This window comes from Anoplolepis gracilipes, chromosome 13 (assembly GCF_047496725.1).
Source record: "Anoplolepis gracilipes chromosome 13, ASM4749672v1, whole genome shotgun sequence".
In the NCBI taxonomy this organism is placed as follows: Eukaryota; Metazoa; Arthropoda; class Insecta; order Hymenoptera; family Formicidae; genus Anoplolepis; species Anoplolepis gracilipes.
The window spans coordinates 2,069,717-2,087,904 of record NC_132982.1 but is presented as its reverse complement, the minus strand read 5'-3'; the positions used below and the strand labels follow the sequence as shown (position 1 = coordinate 2,087,904).

Here is an 18,188-nt window from a genome sequence, read left to right as displayed (position 1 = left end):
ATTTTTTAATTTTATGTGTGATTATTTTTTATATGTTTAAAAAGTTAAACACGTATAAAATAAAAAAAATGAAAAGCGAATATGTGTATTGATTTTTTAAACATATCAACATTTATAAAACTGTCAAATCGTCAGACACAACTCTGTGTATCATGGACGTACAAATATAATTTATTTGCATAAGCAGAACCTTTTTTCTATATTTTGTTACTTAATTTAATTATAAACGGATTTTACATAATTTTTGAAACAAATACAAAAAAGAGAAAAAAAAATATCCTTAAAAGGTAAAAAAAATAAAAATAAAGACTAAGAAAAAGAAATAATGCAAATAAACTGAATTAAAATCAAAATAAATTAAAATAGAAAAAATCATTTATTTTTTAGCATATTTCTCAAAATAAATATAACTATAAATGATGATAAGTATCAAAATTCGGAATCAAAATATATTCTTAAAATGGGAACCCCTACACCGGTTGAGGAATGAACTAATAGTATAGAGCTAACTGGGAAGAGGCAGAGTCGAACGATTATCGGACAATAGTTTGTTAGTGAGGTTCACCTGCTGTATTGTTCTCCGAGAAACGTAGATTCAGCTCTAGCGTACAAATTATTCTGTTTCCACATGTAAATCACACGATATACGTATCTATTTAAAATTTGAGAAATCGCTTTGCGCTATCTCCTTAGGTATAAATCTATATGCGCGTTGTTCTCTTTTGAATACAATTAAATATATGCAATAATAATGTATATTAGTTAAAAAAAATGCAGAATACATAAAATATAAGAAAATAACTAATAAGTATAACAATTCATATATTATAAATTATTAATAATTATAAATATTATAATTATATAATTAGAAATGAATCAATGTTTCACAAAAAAATTCTATAGTTTTTAATAAGAATTTTTTAATAAGAGTATACATATAAAAAAATTTTTATAAATTGTACGTAATTAGATAGCTATAGAATAAGCAAAATAGTAGCAACGTGCAGATTCAATTAAAATGTGTAATAGATTAGAATCAACTGCATTATATTGAATTATATTCCGTCATCAATCTATGTCAAACTGTGTTACAAAATTATCATAACAATTTGTTGGCCAGTTTTGTTACATTTCTGTTAGCATTGTTACATTCGTGTCTCATTTAATCAGTTCTACTATGTGTTAGTAATGTATCTGTGTATAATTTTTTGTTAATATTTTTCAAATAATCAATTTCAAGTCATTGTATATAAATAAATATAATTTACTTGATAAAAGCATTTCTTTACTTTTTACAAGCAAAACATAGTCCAAACTTATCGCATTTATATATATTACAAATTGTATGTAGCTCATATTTACATCTTTTGCATCTTATTTATTACACATTTGTATGTTTATATATATATATATATACAGGGTGTCCGGTAATAATCGCCCCACCTCTCTAGGGCAAATAGACCAGGTCAAACCGAACATAAAAGTCCTGTACCATTTTGCGATCTTCGTAATAATTACCGAGAAATTAATTAACAAAGATTGACAAATTCGGGCGAATACAAGCGCGCGGCGAAAAGGCCCATCCTACTGCTACGCGGTTACTAGGCGCTCATTGAATGATAGGAGGAGCGGTCTATGACTGGCAATGGATATGTATGAGTAGCGCACCTAGTAACGTAGCAGTGGGATGGGCCTTCTCGCCGCGCGCTTATACTCACGCGGATTTGTCAATCTTTGTTAATTAATTTCTCGATAATTATTACGAAGATCGCAAAATGCTAGAGGACTTTTATATTCAGTTTGATCTGCTCTATCTGCCCTAGAGAGATGAGGCGCTTATTACCGGACACCCTGTATATGTATGTATATATGTATGTTTTTTTATTGTATATATTTTAATTACATATATTATATATAATATCTATATATTTAAAAAATACAGTAATTTATTCTCAATGCGCATCATTTTTAAAGGCCCCACAATTAAAAAAATTAATGATAAATTATTAAACATCAGCATTCAATCAGTCATCATTGATCAATAGTTAACCATTTGTCCGTGATGTTTTCTATTTGCTTAAAAAGAATCGGATTTCTCAGACGGATTTTTAATTCTAGTTTTCCTCCTGTTGCCTTCCTGCCATCCATAAGCTAAAATAATATAATCAATTTTTATTCTGTATAACTTTTTTACACAAAAAGAGCATACAAAATAAATCATTTAATTACCGGAAAGGAATCATGTAGAGTACACTGGGATTCAAGAGGTTGTAACTTAACCATCACTGTACCAAGTAGACTGTCACTTCTGAAGAAACCTCTGTAACATTATAAAAAATATAAAAAAAAGTCAAAAATGTTTTTATGTTGCAGAAATTCAGATATACGTTGTTACAGATCGCTCGTAATATGATAGAATCCATAGTTATTACACAATACAATTTTATATACATGATTCATTCATTCTACAATAATTTTTACATTTACATACATATTTACTCTTGCAAACGCTACTGCATCTTTTTATAGGAAGAAGGTAGCATGTATAATGCCAGGAAATAACATTCTACATTATTTTTAAAAATATATATCATCAAAATCTCTGTGCATTTGTAACAAACTGCATACTCTACAGGATTTGAGGGATGTCGTACCTGGGATGAGAGCAGCATAAAATGGGATTCAGTGAGCATCTGCAAGCAACGTTCTATTTTTTATGTATGATACTGTCGTTGTACACAGCTTTTCTTAATATTTAAACATAATTAATATTTGTCCAACTTCTAATATTTAATATACATGTAAATCCAAGCGAAAAAGATAATGCAATTTATTAACTGTTTCTTTTAAACGAGAAAGAAATATAGACATTTGCAAAGGAGAGTACTGTTATAAAAACAGAAAAATATTTATATATATAAAAAAATCTAAACAATTATTTGTACATACAACAGCAATTAAGTGTTTCTAATAAAATTATTTCTCTCATACAAATGAATTAAAACAATCTTTATACATAAAATTATAGATTACTTTTTTGTCCCAGATTTTTGTCATCTTGTCTATGTTAATTTGTCAAAACATTTAAAATTGATATTTCTTTTAAAAAATTATTAAGAAATATTCCTCCCACCCCTTTCTTTTCTCCTTTTGTCTCTTTGCTTTCCTTTTTTATTCCTTCTGTTTTTCTTTTTCAAGAAAATATAATTCCCTAGATCTAAAGCACCTTACATTTTTCTACAAACCTCATTGATTAATTTAATTTGTCATAATAATCAATAGTTTAAAATAATTTAGTAATATTAAAACATCGAGATAATTATAAAATGTGATATCAGTGTGTTGTGTATTAAATTTAATTTAACATTCATGCTCACTAATACGGTCAAAACACTTTAAAAGTCACGAAAATTTCCATACACAATACAAATGTGGAACTTCAATAGTATTTTGTCAGACAGTAAATGATTAAAACTTAACATCAAATTAATATTAAACACTAATTAATGTTAAATGCTTGATGTTAATATTGAATTACCCTTTTGTCCAAACTTCACACTTTAAAGCATGTCGTTTGAAAGCTCTTTGGCATTGTCTGGAAGTGCGATTTATAATCCCATTCAATGGAAATACACCCTGATATTCAGGATTGGCAGAATCTTTGATTGTTAATGTTCTATCTCCGGGATGATTATCCGATGGAAATGGAAATTCAAACATAACATACGTATCTGCCTCTCGAGGATAATTGATTCCCCTAATTATAGAAATTTCGATATCGCTGTCGTTTAAATCAGTGGAACTCCTGAAAAAATTGTATTTCATTCAGATTAAGTTAATTTTTAAAATATTAATTATACTATAATTTCTATTATATATATAATAAATGTGATGAACAATTAATAGTGTACTTTTTTTATATCAAAAGAATATTACATAATTATCTAATCTTTTCTCTAAAAAAGAAAAATCTAATTTTACAGAAATTGTATATATAAACTGAAAATTTTTTTAATAAGATTGGGTTTGATGTGTTATTTTAAACAGATTATTTCTTTCTTGTCCTCAGCAATTTATATCCTAAATTACTTTTACTAAAATAAAAACTTACAATATTAATGTATATAATTAATTGATTTATTTATAAATATTTATCACTAACAAATATCAGTTCAATAATCAAGTAAAGTTGCAAGCATAAAAAATTAATAATTTTCTCTGTAAAAATTCTATTAACAAGACATTATATTTTGTGTTCACGAATTGTTGTGAAATTAAATGATGACTGAAATGTAGTTAAACAAATCGATATTAGTTATAAATAAATAAATTATTCTAATTACAAAACATTTAAAAACCATTCCTAAAAAAAGCATTTTGAAACTTTTAAGATGAAAAAAAAAAAAAAAAAAAGAATCTTATTAAACCTAATATAATATGGATTTTCTTTTTTAAATAAACAATTTTTGAATTTTGTAAATTTTCAAAAATATATATTTTTTTTCTCATATAATCTCTTCTCATTTCGCTTGCCTCTTACATTTATATTGAATCATATCAAAATTAATAAGAAAAATAAATGTATACTAACTGTACTATTTGATAGGTTTTCATTTCATAATGATGTTGCGGTGGTGGTAGTAAATCGCGTTTTCGAACTCTCAGCATATCTAAATCTCGCGTGTAACCAAGTGCAAGCCGTTCCCACCTATTATATGCAGGAACATCCCCCAACGCTTTTGAGTGATCTCGTGTAGATAAACACCACTGTAAAATTAAATAATAAAAATTTATATAAACCAATGGCTTATATATATTGATACTTCTCTAATTTCAATAATTATGTAGAAAATATATATTTTACTAATTTCAATATATTATTCGTTATTTAATCACTTAATAACATAAAAATATCACTCTAACTTAAATAATTCTAAGAAAATATTTATTGTTACCTTAATTTGTTTAATTAACTGAGTTTCAAGGTTTTCGTAAATTTGATCATCTGTCCCATTCGAGCCTTCTAAAAAATCTTCGGCGGACACCAATATAAAATTCTCATCCTTCTGACATATATTGAGTTCTACTTTCTCAAGAGGTGATAACGGGATCGAACTCATGTCAACAGGCAATCCAGCTTTGCTGGCTTCAATTAAAGGTTGTATCCCTTTAGCTTGCTTCAAATAATCACGTGCCAAATCCATATCCCCAGCTTGTTTTGCATTTAAAGCAGCTTGCTTCAATTCACGCTGCCGCAACTGTAATTGTATCATTTGCTTCTCTGCACGCGATGTAATCTTGTGACTTGGTTTTTGTCCTAATAAAAAAATATGAGTGAATATATATTATATATGCATAAGATTAATATACAACACTTTTCACACAAGCTTAAGAATAATAATAAAAAATTAAAACGGTTTTTATATAAATATATACAAATAGAAAAAATATATATTTCATTATTTTTTACCTGTTCTAGGAGGAGGAACAGGTGCTTTTGGTGACACAGGTTTTGTTACAGCATTATCTTCAGATGATTTAGGCTGAACTACAGGTTGTGCAGTAGTATCATTATTTTGCGAATTAGACACCAATGGTGGAAAACCAGGCGGAACAGGAAGTTCATCTAGAGATACTGGTTTTCTATTTGTGTACGACTTAATGGCGTCTTCAAACTGTTTGCAAATTCTACCGTATCTGCGCGCCTTAGAAGTATTGCCTTCAGCTTCGGCAGCTACTTTTGTTCTCCTGTATACTTCCAAACGTTCCTTAAGAGCACCTTTGATGTTCTCAGGACCGAGCTTTGCTTGTGAGTCGCCTGTCGGTAATAATCCACATTATTATGAAATAAATGGCTTTTTATTGTTACACATTTTATGTATTTTATTTATTTATTGTTCATTAAAAAACACATAAACGATTATTTTGCATGTATATCACACGAAAAATAAATATAAAAAAACGTATAAATATTAAAAATATTAAAATTAAAATAAATATTACAAAAAAATACTGAGATTTAGGAATATTACTCGACTTTTATTATATATATATTTTTTCTTAACAAAAAATCGATAATGCAATATACAAATATTCTTAATTTTATCTGTTACATATATGTTACCTGCATCTGTAGAAGCTTGCTGCTGAACTTCGCTTTCTTCTTTTGCTGGTGGTGTAGCACTTGCTGGAGAAGGTAGAGTTGGAGTGGGTGGCATATCTGATAAATCGAGTTTCTCACCCGCAGCGACCGCAGCAATAACTATATCGAATTGTTTTACAGTTTTTACATACTCTAGTGCTTGCTCTTTATTACCCGTTCTCTTCCAGGCAACTGCGGCAGTCTTATATTTTTGCTGTTGGTCTTTTAATTTATTCAAAACTTCTTGATCAACTGTGATTTCCTCATGATCTGCTGCTGGTTCGGAAAGATCGTCATTTAAAACTGCATCTGATGTAGCAGATGATTCATTGACTTCAGTCGGTGACGATATTTCTTTTACTGGAAAAGAAATAAAATAATTTTCATAAAATTAAAGTTTATGTTACAAATCTCTAAATAATGCTTAAAAAAATAGAACTACAATAATATTTTGCTAAATAATGCAACAACATATATAATTATTAGATTTTAATTTTTATTATTATTTAAATTAAATTATTATATATAAATAGTAATACGTAAATTATTTATTGTTAATTCATAGTTATCTCTGTGAAATTTTTTTTTATACTAATTTTTCAACTAATATATTTAGGAATATAATTTAGAATTTAGTGAGAAAATACATTTAAGAAGTTTGCAATTTTTTATATACTCTATACATTATATATATGATCAATTCTTTTCAAGATAAAATTTGATTCAAATAACTGATCTATAATATAAGATAATATAAGATAAACTGATAGATAAAAAAAGATAACAATATTCAGCATATGCATACAAAAGGATATGTACTACCTGCATTTTTATTTGTAGATTCTGTAGTAGCGGAAGGAGGCAAGAGTGGAGGAATATCAGCTTCATTTATGTTTCTGCCTGACTGTGCAGAAACCAACATTTCCTTGAGTGTTTTTATACCTCTGCTATATCTTTTAGCCCTGCTAGATTCATTTTCTTTTCTTGCCTTTTGTTCGGCTATTTCATAAATCGTTAGTCTTTCTTGCAATACTTTGATCATTTCGTGCATAGAATTATTTTCCTCCATAGTAGACTTGCATTCATTAGGTTCCGTTTGCTCTTCCTCCGTTATTTCTGGCATTGCTGTCTCTTCTGTCACAATTTCATTACCTGCTAGCATCTGCAACTCTTTCTAAAGCAATAAAGAATAATACTAAATTCATCAGACCTTACACTATACTAATTACGATGTAATATAATCAGATATCGCATACCAATAATGCAGGATCATCGTTTCCTTCAGATGCCTCTTCATCAGAATTTATATCCTTCATGGACTCAGCTACCATTTCATCCAAATTTACATTGGTAACAGCTTTGGGTGTAACTATAACATTTATATGTGTATTATGCAAATACAAATATAGATTGTGTTGTTTTCAATTCAACAGTTATAATATGTATAAAATATCTTAGAAAACACTTGGTAAGATATTTCTTTATTCAAGATTTTCTCAATATAAAATATCACAAACTAGATTAAAGATTTGCACTAAATTATATTAAACAGCAAATGTCCTTTATTTCATAAATAAATAAATAAATAATCTATTTAATATGTATCACTCTTTAATAATTTTTTTAAATAATCTTAAAAAACTTTTTCATTAAAATTTTCATAACTGTAACATACACTAAAAGAAATTAGCAAAATAATATAAATTTAAAAAATATCTAAGAGAAATATTGAAATCACTAATATATACTTGTCTTTTAATATTTTATTTAAATAGTATTATATGTTCATTAATTCAATTTCAATTTCGATATTTTTAGAAAATACCTTCAAAATATATATTTTTTGAATAATACATTTTGAAATCTTGTGCTTTTCCAAAGATATATTACTGTATACGGAGTATCCCAAAATCATCAAATGTTTTTTAATAACAGATTTTCTAGCTACTTTGAAACAATTTTTTCTCAGTGAAAATGTCAAGTCATTAATAATAGTTATAATAATAGTTATAAATTATTGAAAAAAAAAAAAAAAAAAAAAAAAACAATTTTCATAAACTAAACTTTGCAAAGAGTTAAGCTCTTAACAAAATTATATTCTGTAATTAATTTCAGATAAAGTATTTTAACAAAATTTTAATTTAATGCTTAATTTACAAAGGTATGTAATAAAAAAATTTAGAATCTTGCAAAAAAGTAATATCCTTTAATATTTTCACTTTTAATCATTTTCAAATTATAATTTATTATTAAAAGGAGATAGCTTTGGTGATTTTAGAGGATATCCTATATATTATAAACTTGAACATATAATTTTATTATGTTATAGATTTATATTTCTTAGTTATACACAAAATTTGTAAAACTTCATTAACTTACTATTTCGCCTACTTTTGTAGCCTGTATCATTACCAGCTGCCAAAGCAGCTAATTCAGCCTCAAAGTCTTCATCGTTGTCATCATCTTCCATCATATTATCATCAATATTGCCCATATTTATATCAGGTACTTGAAAGATGCCAAACTATATTATTAATGAAAAAGAAAGTTCATTATAAATCAACATTTTTATATATAAATTGAGCTTAAAAGAAGGGATAAACAAATATGTGACTTATAAAGAAAGGTATGAAATTATCTCCTTCCAATTTCAATGTGCTTTGAATCTGTTGTAGTCTAGGTCAAAATAGGAAGCATGTATTTTTTTATACATGCCCATAGAGCCATTAAGGAGGTTAAACACCCTCTTGAGAAAAATCGGTTTTTATGTTTTTTTAGCAAATACCATCAAAATGGTAAGAAATATAAAAAAAAATTTTAGTTTTTCATATACTTTAAAACTGCATAATCAGATTTTTCTAAAATGTCATATTTTTCGAAATCCTCCCTCCTTTCTTCATTTTTTGAAAAATCTGATTATGCAGTTTTAAAGTACATTAAAAACTATAAAACTCTTATTGGAAATTTTTTTTATATCTCTTACCGTTTTGACGGTATTTGCTCAGAAATATAAAAACCGATTTTTCTCAACAGGATGTTTCCCCCTTAACGGCCGTTTGAGCACGTATAAAAAAATATGTGTCTCCTATTTTGATGTAGACTACAACATATTCAAATTGCATTAAAATCGAAGGGGGACATTTCCATACCTTTCCTTGTTAGATGTATGATATTTATGTATACATTTAAAACCGCAAGAACTGAATTTATGGTTTAAAATATAATATATAAAATATGCAAATTAAAAAAAAATTGTGAAACAGATTTTACACTTCATTACATATTAATCACAAAGACAATTATCAGTTACCTGTTCTAAGTCACCAACTGGTCTGGGTCGTCTCGGCTCTTTTTTCTTGCCAAACATATTAACACGTTAATGCCGATATATAATGTAAACAATTTGAGAAGAATAATCAAAATCCAGAAGATTAAATTATTACAATCACACTATCAAAATGCAGACGTAGTAAAGGATAAAGTACAGACGAAGGAGCGAAAGTCGCGCATGACAATTTTGTTAGACAAGCTATAAGCTTCTTTTTTCACGCATGCGCGATGTAACAATGAAGGCCGCTCGCTATTTTCACCAATCACATGCATGCGTCAATACAAGCCGCGAATTTTAAATTTTAATATAATAAATATATGGATAATAATATATTATGATATATATTATGATATATAGTATATATTATAATATTATTAATAATAATAAATTAATTAATAATATTAATTTTTTATTTAATTTTTTATTTATGTACAGTCGGACCTCTTATCCTACGACATTTTCGGTCCGGAATCTTCCCCTTAAACCTCTGATCCTACGACAAAAATTTGAGAGTGGGGGTATAATTCCCCTTTCGCGGTCGTAGCATGAGAGAATTTTTTGTCGTAGGATAAGAGGTCCGACTGTAATAACAAAGAATAAAAAACACAAAACTTTGTTTATGATACATATATTACATATAAACATGAAATAAACATAAACATGAAACAACAAACATAGAATAAAATATAAAATAACAAAATATTAATAACAATATAATAATAATATAATATAATATTATTTATTATTAATATGTATAATATAATATTATTTTATATTATTTATTATATATTAATTAATAATATAATATAATATTAATAACAAAATAATAATAAAATTAACAAATAATAAAAAGCTCACAAAAAACTTTGCATGATGCGCATCATTTTTTTCTTATATTGTTCATCCTTCCTCTTAATAAATTTTTTTTTATTTTTATATATTTCTTAAACGTAAGTATAAACATGAGTTCTGACAAGGCAATAAATAATTTTTTTTGGAAATTAGTATGAACCCACAATCTGTGTAATTTTATCAAATATTTTAGTTTCTTTACTTAATTTACGTTTGCCATAAAATTTTATAAATTCTTCTTCTATAATTTTGGCAACTAATTGAAAACTCATATGATATATAAATAGGCGAGTTTTTTAATTCATCAACTGGTGAATCGCACGATGCGTAAATGCAACACGTGATGCATTTACGTATCATGCGATTGATCAATATATTGATAAAGAAAATTTATATATATATACATATATTACTCTATTATACATATTAAACTGAAAAAAGATCACGTGTAGTTAATTATATGTAATAAAACTAATAAATTTATAACGTTTCGTATTTTTGAGAGTCACAATTATAGATCTAGCACGAACACGAACCAATCACTAGTCGCGTCTCAGGGAATATATTCAGAAATCTTACTCCTAAGGTAACGTAATATTTAATTGGCCAATCAGGATAAAAGGAATAAGGATCTCTTTGTTCTGATTGGTCAATTAAAGTTACTTTAGCCCGCAGATAAGATTTCCGAACGCACCTAAGTAAAATTTCAAGAAACCACGCTAGCTCATTAACAGAATGTGATTGTATGATTATAGTCAAATAAATTATTTAGCAAGATATAAAGATTAAAGTGTATATAATATATCAGAATTACCACTCTGTGAATTTTTTTTCTTTCAAAATTTATATAAATTTTACAAATGAATGTAGAACGGAATACTAACCTCACTACAACAACAAAAAGGGAAACGTTTCTTCCTATCAGTAAGATTATCTCTTGATTAGATAAATCACTAATATATTCTAAATTAAATATAATTATATAGTATGCACACACAAATAAAATCTATATTAGATTTTTTTTAGATATCTTTATTATAATTTATAAGACTAAGTAAAAATGTTAAATGCTAATGAAAAAAGATATAAAAAAGTATTTTAATTATTTTACATTAAATCTTTATTCTAATAATTTTATTACAGAATTACCTTTACATAAATCGTTTCAAGGAAAAAATTTGACAGGAACTGAACGTTTTGCATATAATTTAGCTACAGATATTTATACAAATATACAACAATGGAACAGTTTTCATCTTCAAGGACTCACCTATTTAAAAAGCATAATACAAGTAAAGCGTGACAAAAATTATTCTATGGTTTTGCAAGATTTATGCGACAAGTTAGAAAATGTTTGTGATAATCTGGTACGGAGATATATACTTCCTTCCAAAAATTTTTTAATTATATATTATTTGTTTTAAATTAATTGACTTTATTTTTAAGTTAATTTTTAAGCTGCTTCTAAAATTATAAATAAAAATTTATCAATATGAATAAAAGTAAAACTGTGTTTACAGGATGGCATAATTATAAACTTGGAGCAAATTAAAAATCAGTTGACAGCCATAACAGTCTTGCAGGAAACTACAAATAAATTGTTTATAACGTGGCCAATGAGCAAGTTTGGTAAAGAATTTATAACTTGTATCAACTTGTACATAACTTGCAATTTAATCTAATCAAATATATAAATATATCTAATATATACAATAATTGATATATTTTAACTATAATTTAGTCATTTAAGATTTAAGTGGATTACTATAACTTAAATATATGTATATATATATATGTTTCAAATTTTTTAGGTGAGATAGCAGAAACTATATATGAGATGTATCGTAAGGAAGCTAAACTGAAACGCAATTTATTTGAAAATATTGCTCACAATCATACAGAATCTTGGAAAATGTTTAATCTAGCAGTATGGGTACATCAACCTTTATTATTTGAAAGTTCAACGATATTATTGAACTCGTTGCTAATTGAAACTGGTCATCGATGATAACAGTTTCTGTTTAGCATTTAATCTTTCTTTATTTTAATGTATCATTTAATGAATCAAAATAAATTAGACAATTATAATTGGATAATTAAAAGAATTACATTGTATATATAGAAGGGCAATATATGTATACCAAAGTTTGCAAAATATAACAGAAAAGTCTCGAAAGTTAAGTAAATATTAAATTAATTTTTATACTTTAATTTTGTTCTCTCTGTGTATTTATAGAATTATATAAATATAATATTTAATACATATAAATACAATAATATAAATATACACTGTTTTATATTTATATTAATGTCATATATATATACAGGGTGTCCGGTCGCGACCGCCCCATAGCTCAAGGGCAGATAGAGAAGGTCAAACTGAACATAAAAGTCCTCTACCATTTTGCGATTTGCGCAATAATTATTAAAATATTAATTAAAAACGCTCAACGTGTGAGTGCGCGCCACATATAGCATTCAGCATATGCTATGCGTTTTTAATTAATATTTTAATAATTATTGCGAAAATCGCAAAATGGTAGAGGACTTTTATGTTCAGTTTGACTTGTTCTATCAGCCTTAGAGAGGTGGAGCGATTATTACCGGACACTGTATATATATGTAATATCGTTCGCTGAGCGTTTTTAATTAATAGTTTAATAATTATTGCGAAAATCGCAAAATGGTAGAGGACTTTTATGCTCAGTTTGACCTGCTCTATCTGCCCTTGAGCTATGGGACGGTCGCGACCGGACACCCTATATATACATATACAGGGTGTCCCCGAATTGGCGGATCAACTCTCGTGGGTAGATAGAGCGTGTTAAACTGAAGAAAAAAATCTTATATCATTTTGCTAAATTCGTAATAATTAATAAGATATAAATTAATAAAGATCGGCCAATCCGTGCCAGTATAAGCGTGCGGCGCGAAGAAACCTCCCAGTTGTTACTTGATACTAGGCGTGTGGCAAGACGTAAACGCAGAACGCACTGTACGTGTCTCTTTAAGTACGCCCTTTGTACGTCCTTTGTATGTCCTTTGTAGACTGCTCCGTCTACTGTCTCGCCGCGCGCCTAGTATCAAGTAACAAGTAGGAGGCTTCTTCGTGCCGCGCGCTTATCCTGGCACGTATTGGCCGATCTTTATTAATTTATATCTCATTAATTATTGCGAATTTAGCAAAATAATATAAAATTTTTCTCTTCAATTTAACACGTTCTATCTACCCACGAGAGTTGACCTGCCAATTCAAGGACACCCTGTATATATGTACGTATACATATATGTATATTTATATATATATATATATATATATATATATATATATATAATTTTTATAAACAATTATACGTAATACTTTCTTTGCATAATTAAAAAATTAATATGCGAATATACAAAATATCCCGTTTTTTTTCTATTTTACTCTCTTTCAGTTTTTCCTCTCTCACTCTCATTCTCAATATCTCTCTCTCTCTCTCTCTCTCTCCCTCTCCCCCTCTTCTCTCTCCCTCCCTCCCTCCCCCTCCCTCTCCCTCCCTCTCCCTCTCCCTCTCCCTCTCCCTCTCTCTCTCTCTCTCTCTCTCTCTCTCTCTCTCTCTCTCTCTCTCTCTCTCTCTCTCTCTCTCTCTCTCTCTCTCTCTCTCTCTCTCTCTCTCTCTCTCTCTCTCTCTGAGTCTTCTTGTCTTTTCCTTTTCTCTTATTTCTCGTCAGAATAAATAAGTGTCCTTTCTCTTTCTCTCTAGTTCTTTCTCTCTATTTTTTAAAGAAAATATATTAATATAATAAAATTTATTATTATATATATACATACATACATACATATATATATATATATATATATAATTATACATTATATATGTATATAATACATATATAATGTATTATATAATGTATATTAATATTATAAAATTAACCTGTACTTATCAAATCTAATCGATCAGTATATATTGATAAATTTCCTAACATATATAATATTATTACCTAATAATATCTTCCTTTCTTCATGCTCTCTCTCTCTTTCTTTCTCTGTCTTCTTGTCTTTTCCTTTTCTCTTATTTCTCATCAAAATGAATAAGTGTCACAAAGTATTGAAAAAACTTTGAAATTATTAAACTATTGAACACAAAGCAATTGTCAAAATTTGCAGTTTTGACTGTTTTGACAGTTGCAAAAGCGAATGAAGCATGTCACAGCAGATGAAATGCTTGACAACCAAGAACCAATCGGCATCGCGGAAAAGAGGCAACAATACACTTCGAGATATTCGATAATCAATAACATGCCTTTTTTACTAAAAAAAAAAAAAGGAAGGAAGGAAGGATTAAAATCAACTTCAAGTTTATATTTTAAAGATTTCATCGAAGAAAAAGGAAAGAGTACACAAAAGAATTAATGAAAATGTAAAAAAAAATTAAAAGATAAAAAGAAGCTGATTTATTTTGATTTAAGATAATAAGAATTTATTTTTCATAAAAAAAAATTTACAAGTGCGCAAAACACTAATTGAATATGTTCACAATAAGACATAATAATGTTCTTAACAATTATTATATATAGACATAATCTGCATTCGAGATAAAATAGTTTATTTTCATTGAGTAACGTCGAAGACTTCAATATTATTATAAAATTCTCAAATCGTCGTGATGCTCGCATGCGATCTAGCACGAAAATAAGTATCGTGTGCCGTTGGCTTACTAATACACAAAATAGAGAAAATATTAAGAATAAATAATATTTGATTCTAATAAACGGATTGAAATTATTATAAATAATAATTATAATTATAATAATTATAATACATATAGTGTGTGCGCGTGTACACGAAATTAAAATTGGAAAATTAAATTTAAATTAGGCAAAAATGGCTTACATTTAAAAAATATATATACAGGGTGTCCGGTAATTCGTAAAAAACTTCTTGTAGAGCGAATCAAATTGAGTAAGAAAGTTCTGTATCATTTGCGATTTTCGCAATAATTACTGCGAAATTAATTTAAAAAGATCGACCAATTCACGCTAGGACGGGCCAAGCTGGTTGCTAAGCGCGCGCGGCCTAACTGCTTCGCGGTTAAATTACTAGGCATGCGGACGAAGCATTGAGAGAATCGCTTGGCGATCAGCTTGGCTCGGCCTAGCGGTGAGCCATTCTTCTCGCGACGCGTTGATATTCGCGCGAATTGGTCAATCTTTTTTAATTAATTTCTCAGTAATTATTGCGAAAATTGCAAAATAATATAAAACTTTTTTACTCAGTTTGATTCGTTTTATCTGCTCACGAGAGATTTTTTACGAATTACCAGACACCCTGTATATATTTTTTAATGTAAGATATCTTTTGCCTAATTTGAACAGATATATATATTAGAAATATCCTTAGGAAATCCTATGGAAAATTCTTTATCATATCTGTTTTATTTATTTTTTATCAAATCAGAATGTCCTATCCCAGAGGGCAAAAAGTCGTCTAAAAGATGGCTAAAACGTGACATATTTTAGTCAAAGATATCTTTTAGTAAAGAGGATATAGGCGACGAAAAGTAGGCTCATGATCCCGTTTATGTCACCGATATGTCTATCCATATGATGACTAAAAGTGACTAAATCTAGACATTTTCGGTAGTCTTTAAGACATCTTTTTAGTTTTTAAAAAATTTTCTAAGGACATCTTTTAGTCATTTCTAATGTTTTTTTTACGTCTTAATTATAGGTTATTCTTATAGGTTGTATTTCATGTTTTGTATTCTTATCGGTATCTCTTATTAGGATTATATCAGAAGTTAAACTGACAAAAAAGACATTCTTTAAATTATACTTTTAGTAGTACCTGTTCTTTTAAGCTTTATATGCATGTTATGAAAACTGAATATGAGTTATAGTTAAGCCTGAGCATGCTACGTAGCGGCAAACAAAGGAATACGTATATTATAAAATATACGTATTCCTTTGATCTTGTCGAAAAAATTACTAAAAAGATGACCAAAAAAGACATCTTTTCGTCGACTAAAATTAATTATGACTTTTAAAAGACATCTTTTAGACATCTTTCAAAAGATGAATTTTTTTTGTAGGCAGAAAGATATCCTTTTAGACATCTTTTAGCCTTGTCAGAAAGTGACTTAAAAAAAACATCCTCTCGTCATCTTTTAGTATTATATGTTCTCTAGGATGGATGTCTTATATAACATCTTCGTAGGACATGCTACATGGGATATCCTCAAGTAATCCTACGGACAATTTTTTAGTCTGGATCAAAATGGGATCATTTGTGGAGATCTTATACTATGTGGGTTTTGTTCACAGGAAATAATGTGCGTTCGAGATAAATTTTTATAGTTTTCATTTTGTTCACATTTTGGTATATATATTTTAGTTATATTAATTAATTATTTTGTAACGGTACGCCGTTACTAACGGTCTCGGGGCCAAACGCCCGCCCCAGATTCTCGAGACTCGGCGCCTAGGGACACCCCACCGCGCAGAACATCGCGCACGCCACTGGGATCCCTCTCTCTCTTTCGAATGGCACGAGAGAGGGGAAAGGCTTCCCTCTCTCGGGTACATAAGCTCGACCGACCGACGATTCGAGACCTGTTCCGATCCTGAATCCGATCAGGTAAGAGCCTCAGAGTTAGCTCCGAAGCGAAGCCAGCAACTAGATGCAAGCCTCTCCTTGAGTTCCTAACCGTCGATCCGGGAGAAAGGTGTTCTCTTCTCCTGTCGGGTGTTCCCGGTGACCGATTCCACTCTCGACCGCGCTATCCGGAAGGAGGATGTTCCTGGCGACCGCGACCGAAGCGCGCTCGAACATCACGCCGCGACCTGCTTGTAATGCGAACCGCTCACAACCCGCATCACTTGCGCCTGTAAATAGTCGTACTGTGACCGGCCTGTAACGCTAATCGCTCGCAACCCGCACCGCTTCCACATGTGCATATTGCGCACACGGCGACCTGCTTGTAATGCGAACCGCTCGCAACCCGCGCCGCTTGTAAATAGCTGTACACGCCCGCCTTCAACACACCCACACACACACACCCACACCACCCCCCCACACACACACCCACGCACACACACGCGCACACGCACACACACCCACGCACACGCACGCGCACACGCGCACACACCCACGCACACGCACACACACACCACGCACACGCACATGCACACGCACGCACACACACCCACGCACACGCACGCGCACACGCACGCTCACGCTTACGCGCACAAGCACACGCACACGCACATACACACACACACACGCGCATATACACACACACACACACGCACGCACACACAAAACACGCTCACGCACACGTACACGCAAAATAACACTTGTAAATAACACACGACCCGAACACCTGTAAATAGTACGCCAAAATAAACGCTTGTTACCGATAATAAGTTTTCGTCAATTGAAGTCTTCCCCTTCTCCCGAATTCTGGAACCGACGAGCTTGTCCGAGACGTCGGGAAAGGTGCGCCGTTACAATTTTATAACTTTATAAACGTCTACTTAATATTTAAAATATCTTAAATAAAAGTTATATTACGTTTGTAAAAACTCGTCATTGATTTGCCTTTCAAAAAATCTTGATTCACGACTGCGGTGAAAACGCTTAATCGAAAGGACTGGAAAATGGACGGAAAGTGTGGAATCGGTTTCCATGGAAGCTGCACAGAATGAAGAGCACTGAGTTATCACTCCACACAGTTTATTCGTTCACTGTTTAGATGTATGTACACTCGAGCCGAACCTCATATAAAATACAAGAGTTTCAAGTTCTATTATACTTCGCGTATCGGTACTTTCGCTCGTTAAAGGATTCGACTGCCCTACTGAAGATCTGCATAAGACGCT

At 29.8% G+C, this 18,188-nt stretch overlaps 2 protein-coding genes across 3 annotated transcripts; one reads left to right on the top strand and one right to left on the bottom strand.

Annotated features, from left to right (window-relative positions):
• Positions 1–1,243: 1,243 nt before the first annotated feature.
• L(2)gd1 (lethal (2) giant discs 1) lies at positions 1,244–9,674 on the bottom strand. 2 transcript variants are annotated; one of them, XM_072904639.1, is made up of 12 exons: positions 9,453–9,674; positions 8,522–8,666; positions 7,399–7,511; positions 6,965–7,316; positions 6,125–6,502; positions 5,471–5,818; positions 4,956–5,317; positions 4,592–4,767; positions 3,539–3,805; positions 2,655–2,693; positions 2,230–2,320; positions 1,244–2,151 (listed from the first exon to the last, which is right to left on the bottom strand). In XM_072904639.1, the coding sequence occupies exons 1-12, from the start codon at positions 9,507–9,509 to the stop codon at positions 2,032–2,034; spliced, it is 2,448 nt and encodes an 815-aa protein (XP_072760740.1). In that variant the 5' UTR covers positions 9,510–9,674; the 3' UTR covers positions 1,244–2,031. The 2 variants fall into 2 exon arrangements, with proteins under 2 accessions (XP_072760740.1, XP_072760741.1); XM_072904640.1 differs by lacking the exon at positions 2,655–2,693 and having other exon boundaries at positions 9,453–9,673.
• A 1,340-nt stretch (positions 9,675–11,014) lies between these two features.
• On the top strand, positions 11,015–12,496 carry LOC140672503 (cyclin-dependent kinase 2-interacting protein-like). The gene is made up of 4 exons (XM_072904706.1): positions 11,015–11,249; positions 11,469–11,692; positions 11,846–11,954; positions 12,137–12,496. Exons 1-4 carry the CDS (start codon positions 11,186–11,188, stop codon positions 12,331–12,333), a joined length of 594 nt encoding a protein of 197 aa, XP_072760807.1. The 5' UTR covers positions 11,015–11,185; the 3' UTR covers positions 12,334–12,496.
• Positions 12,497–18,188: the final 5,692 nt, after the last annotated feature.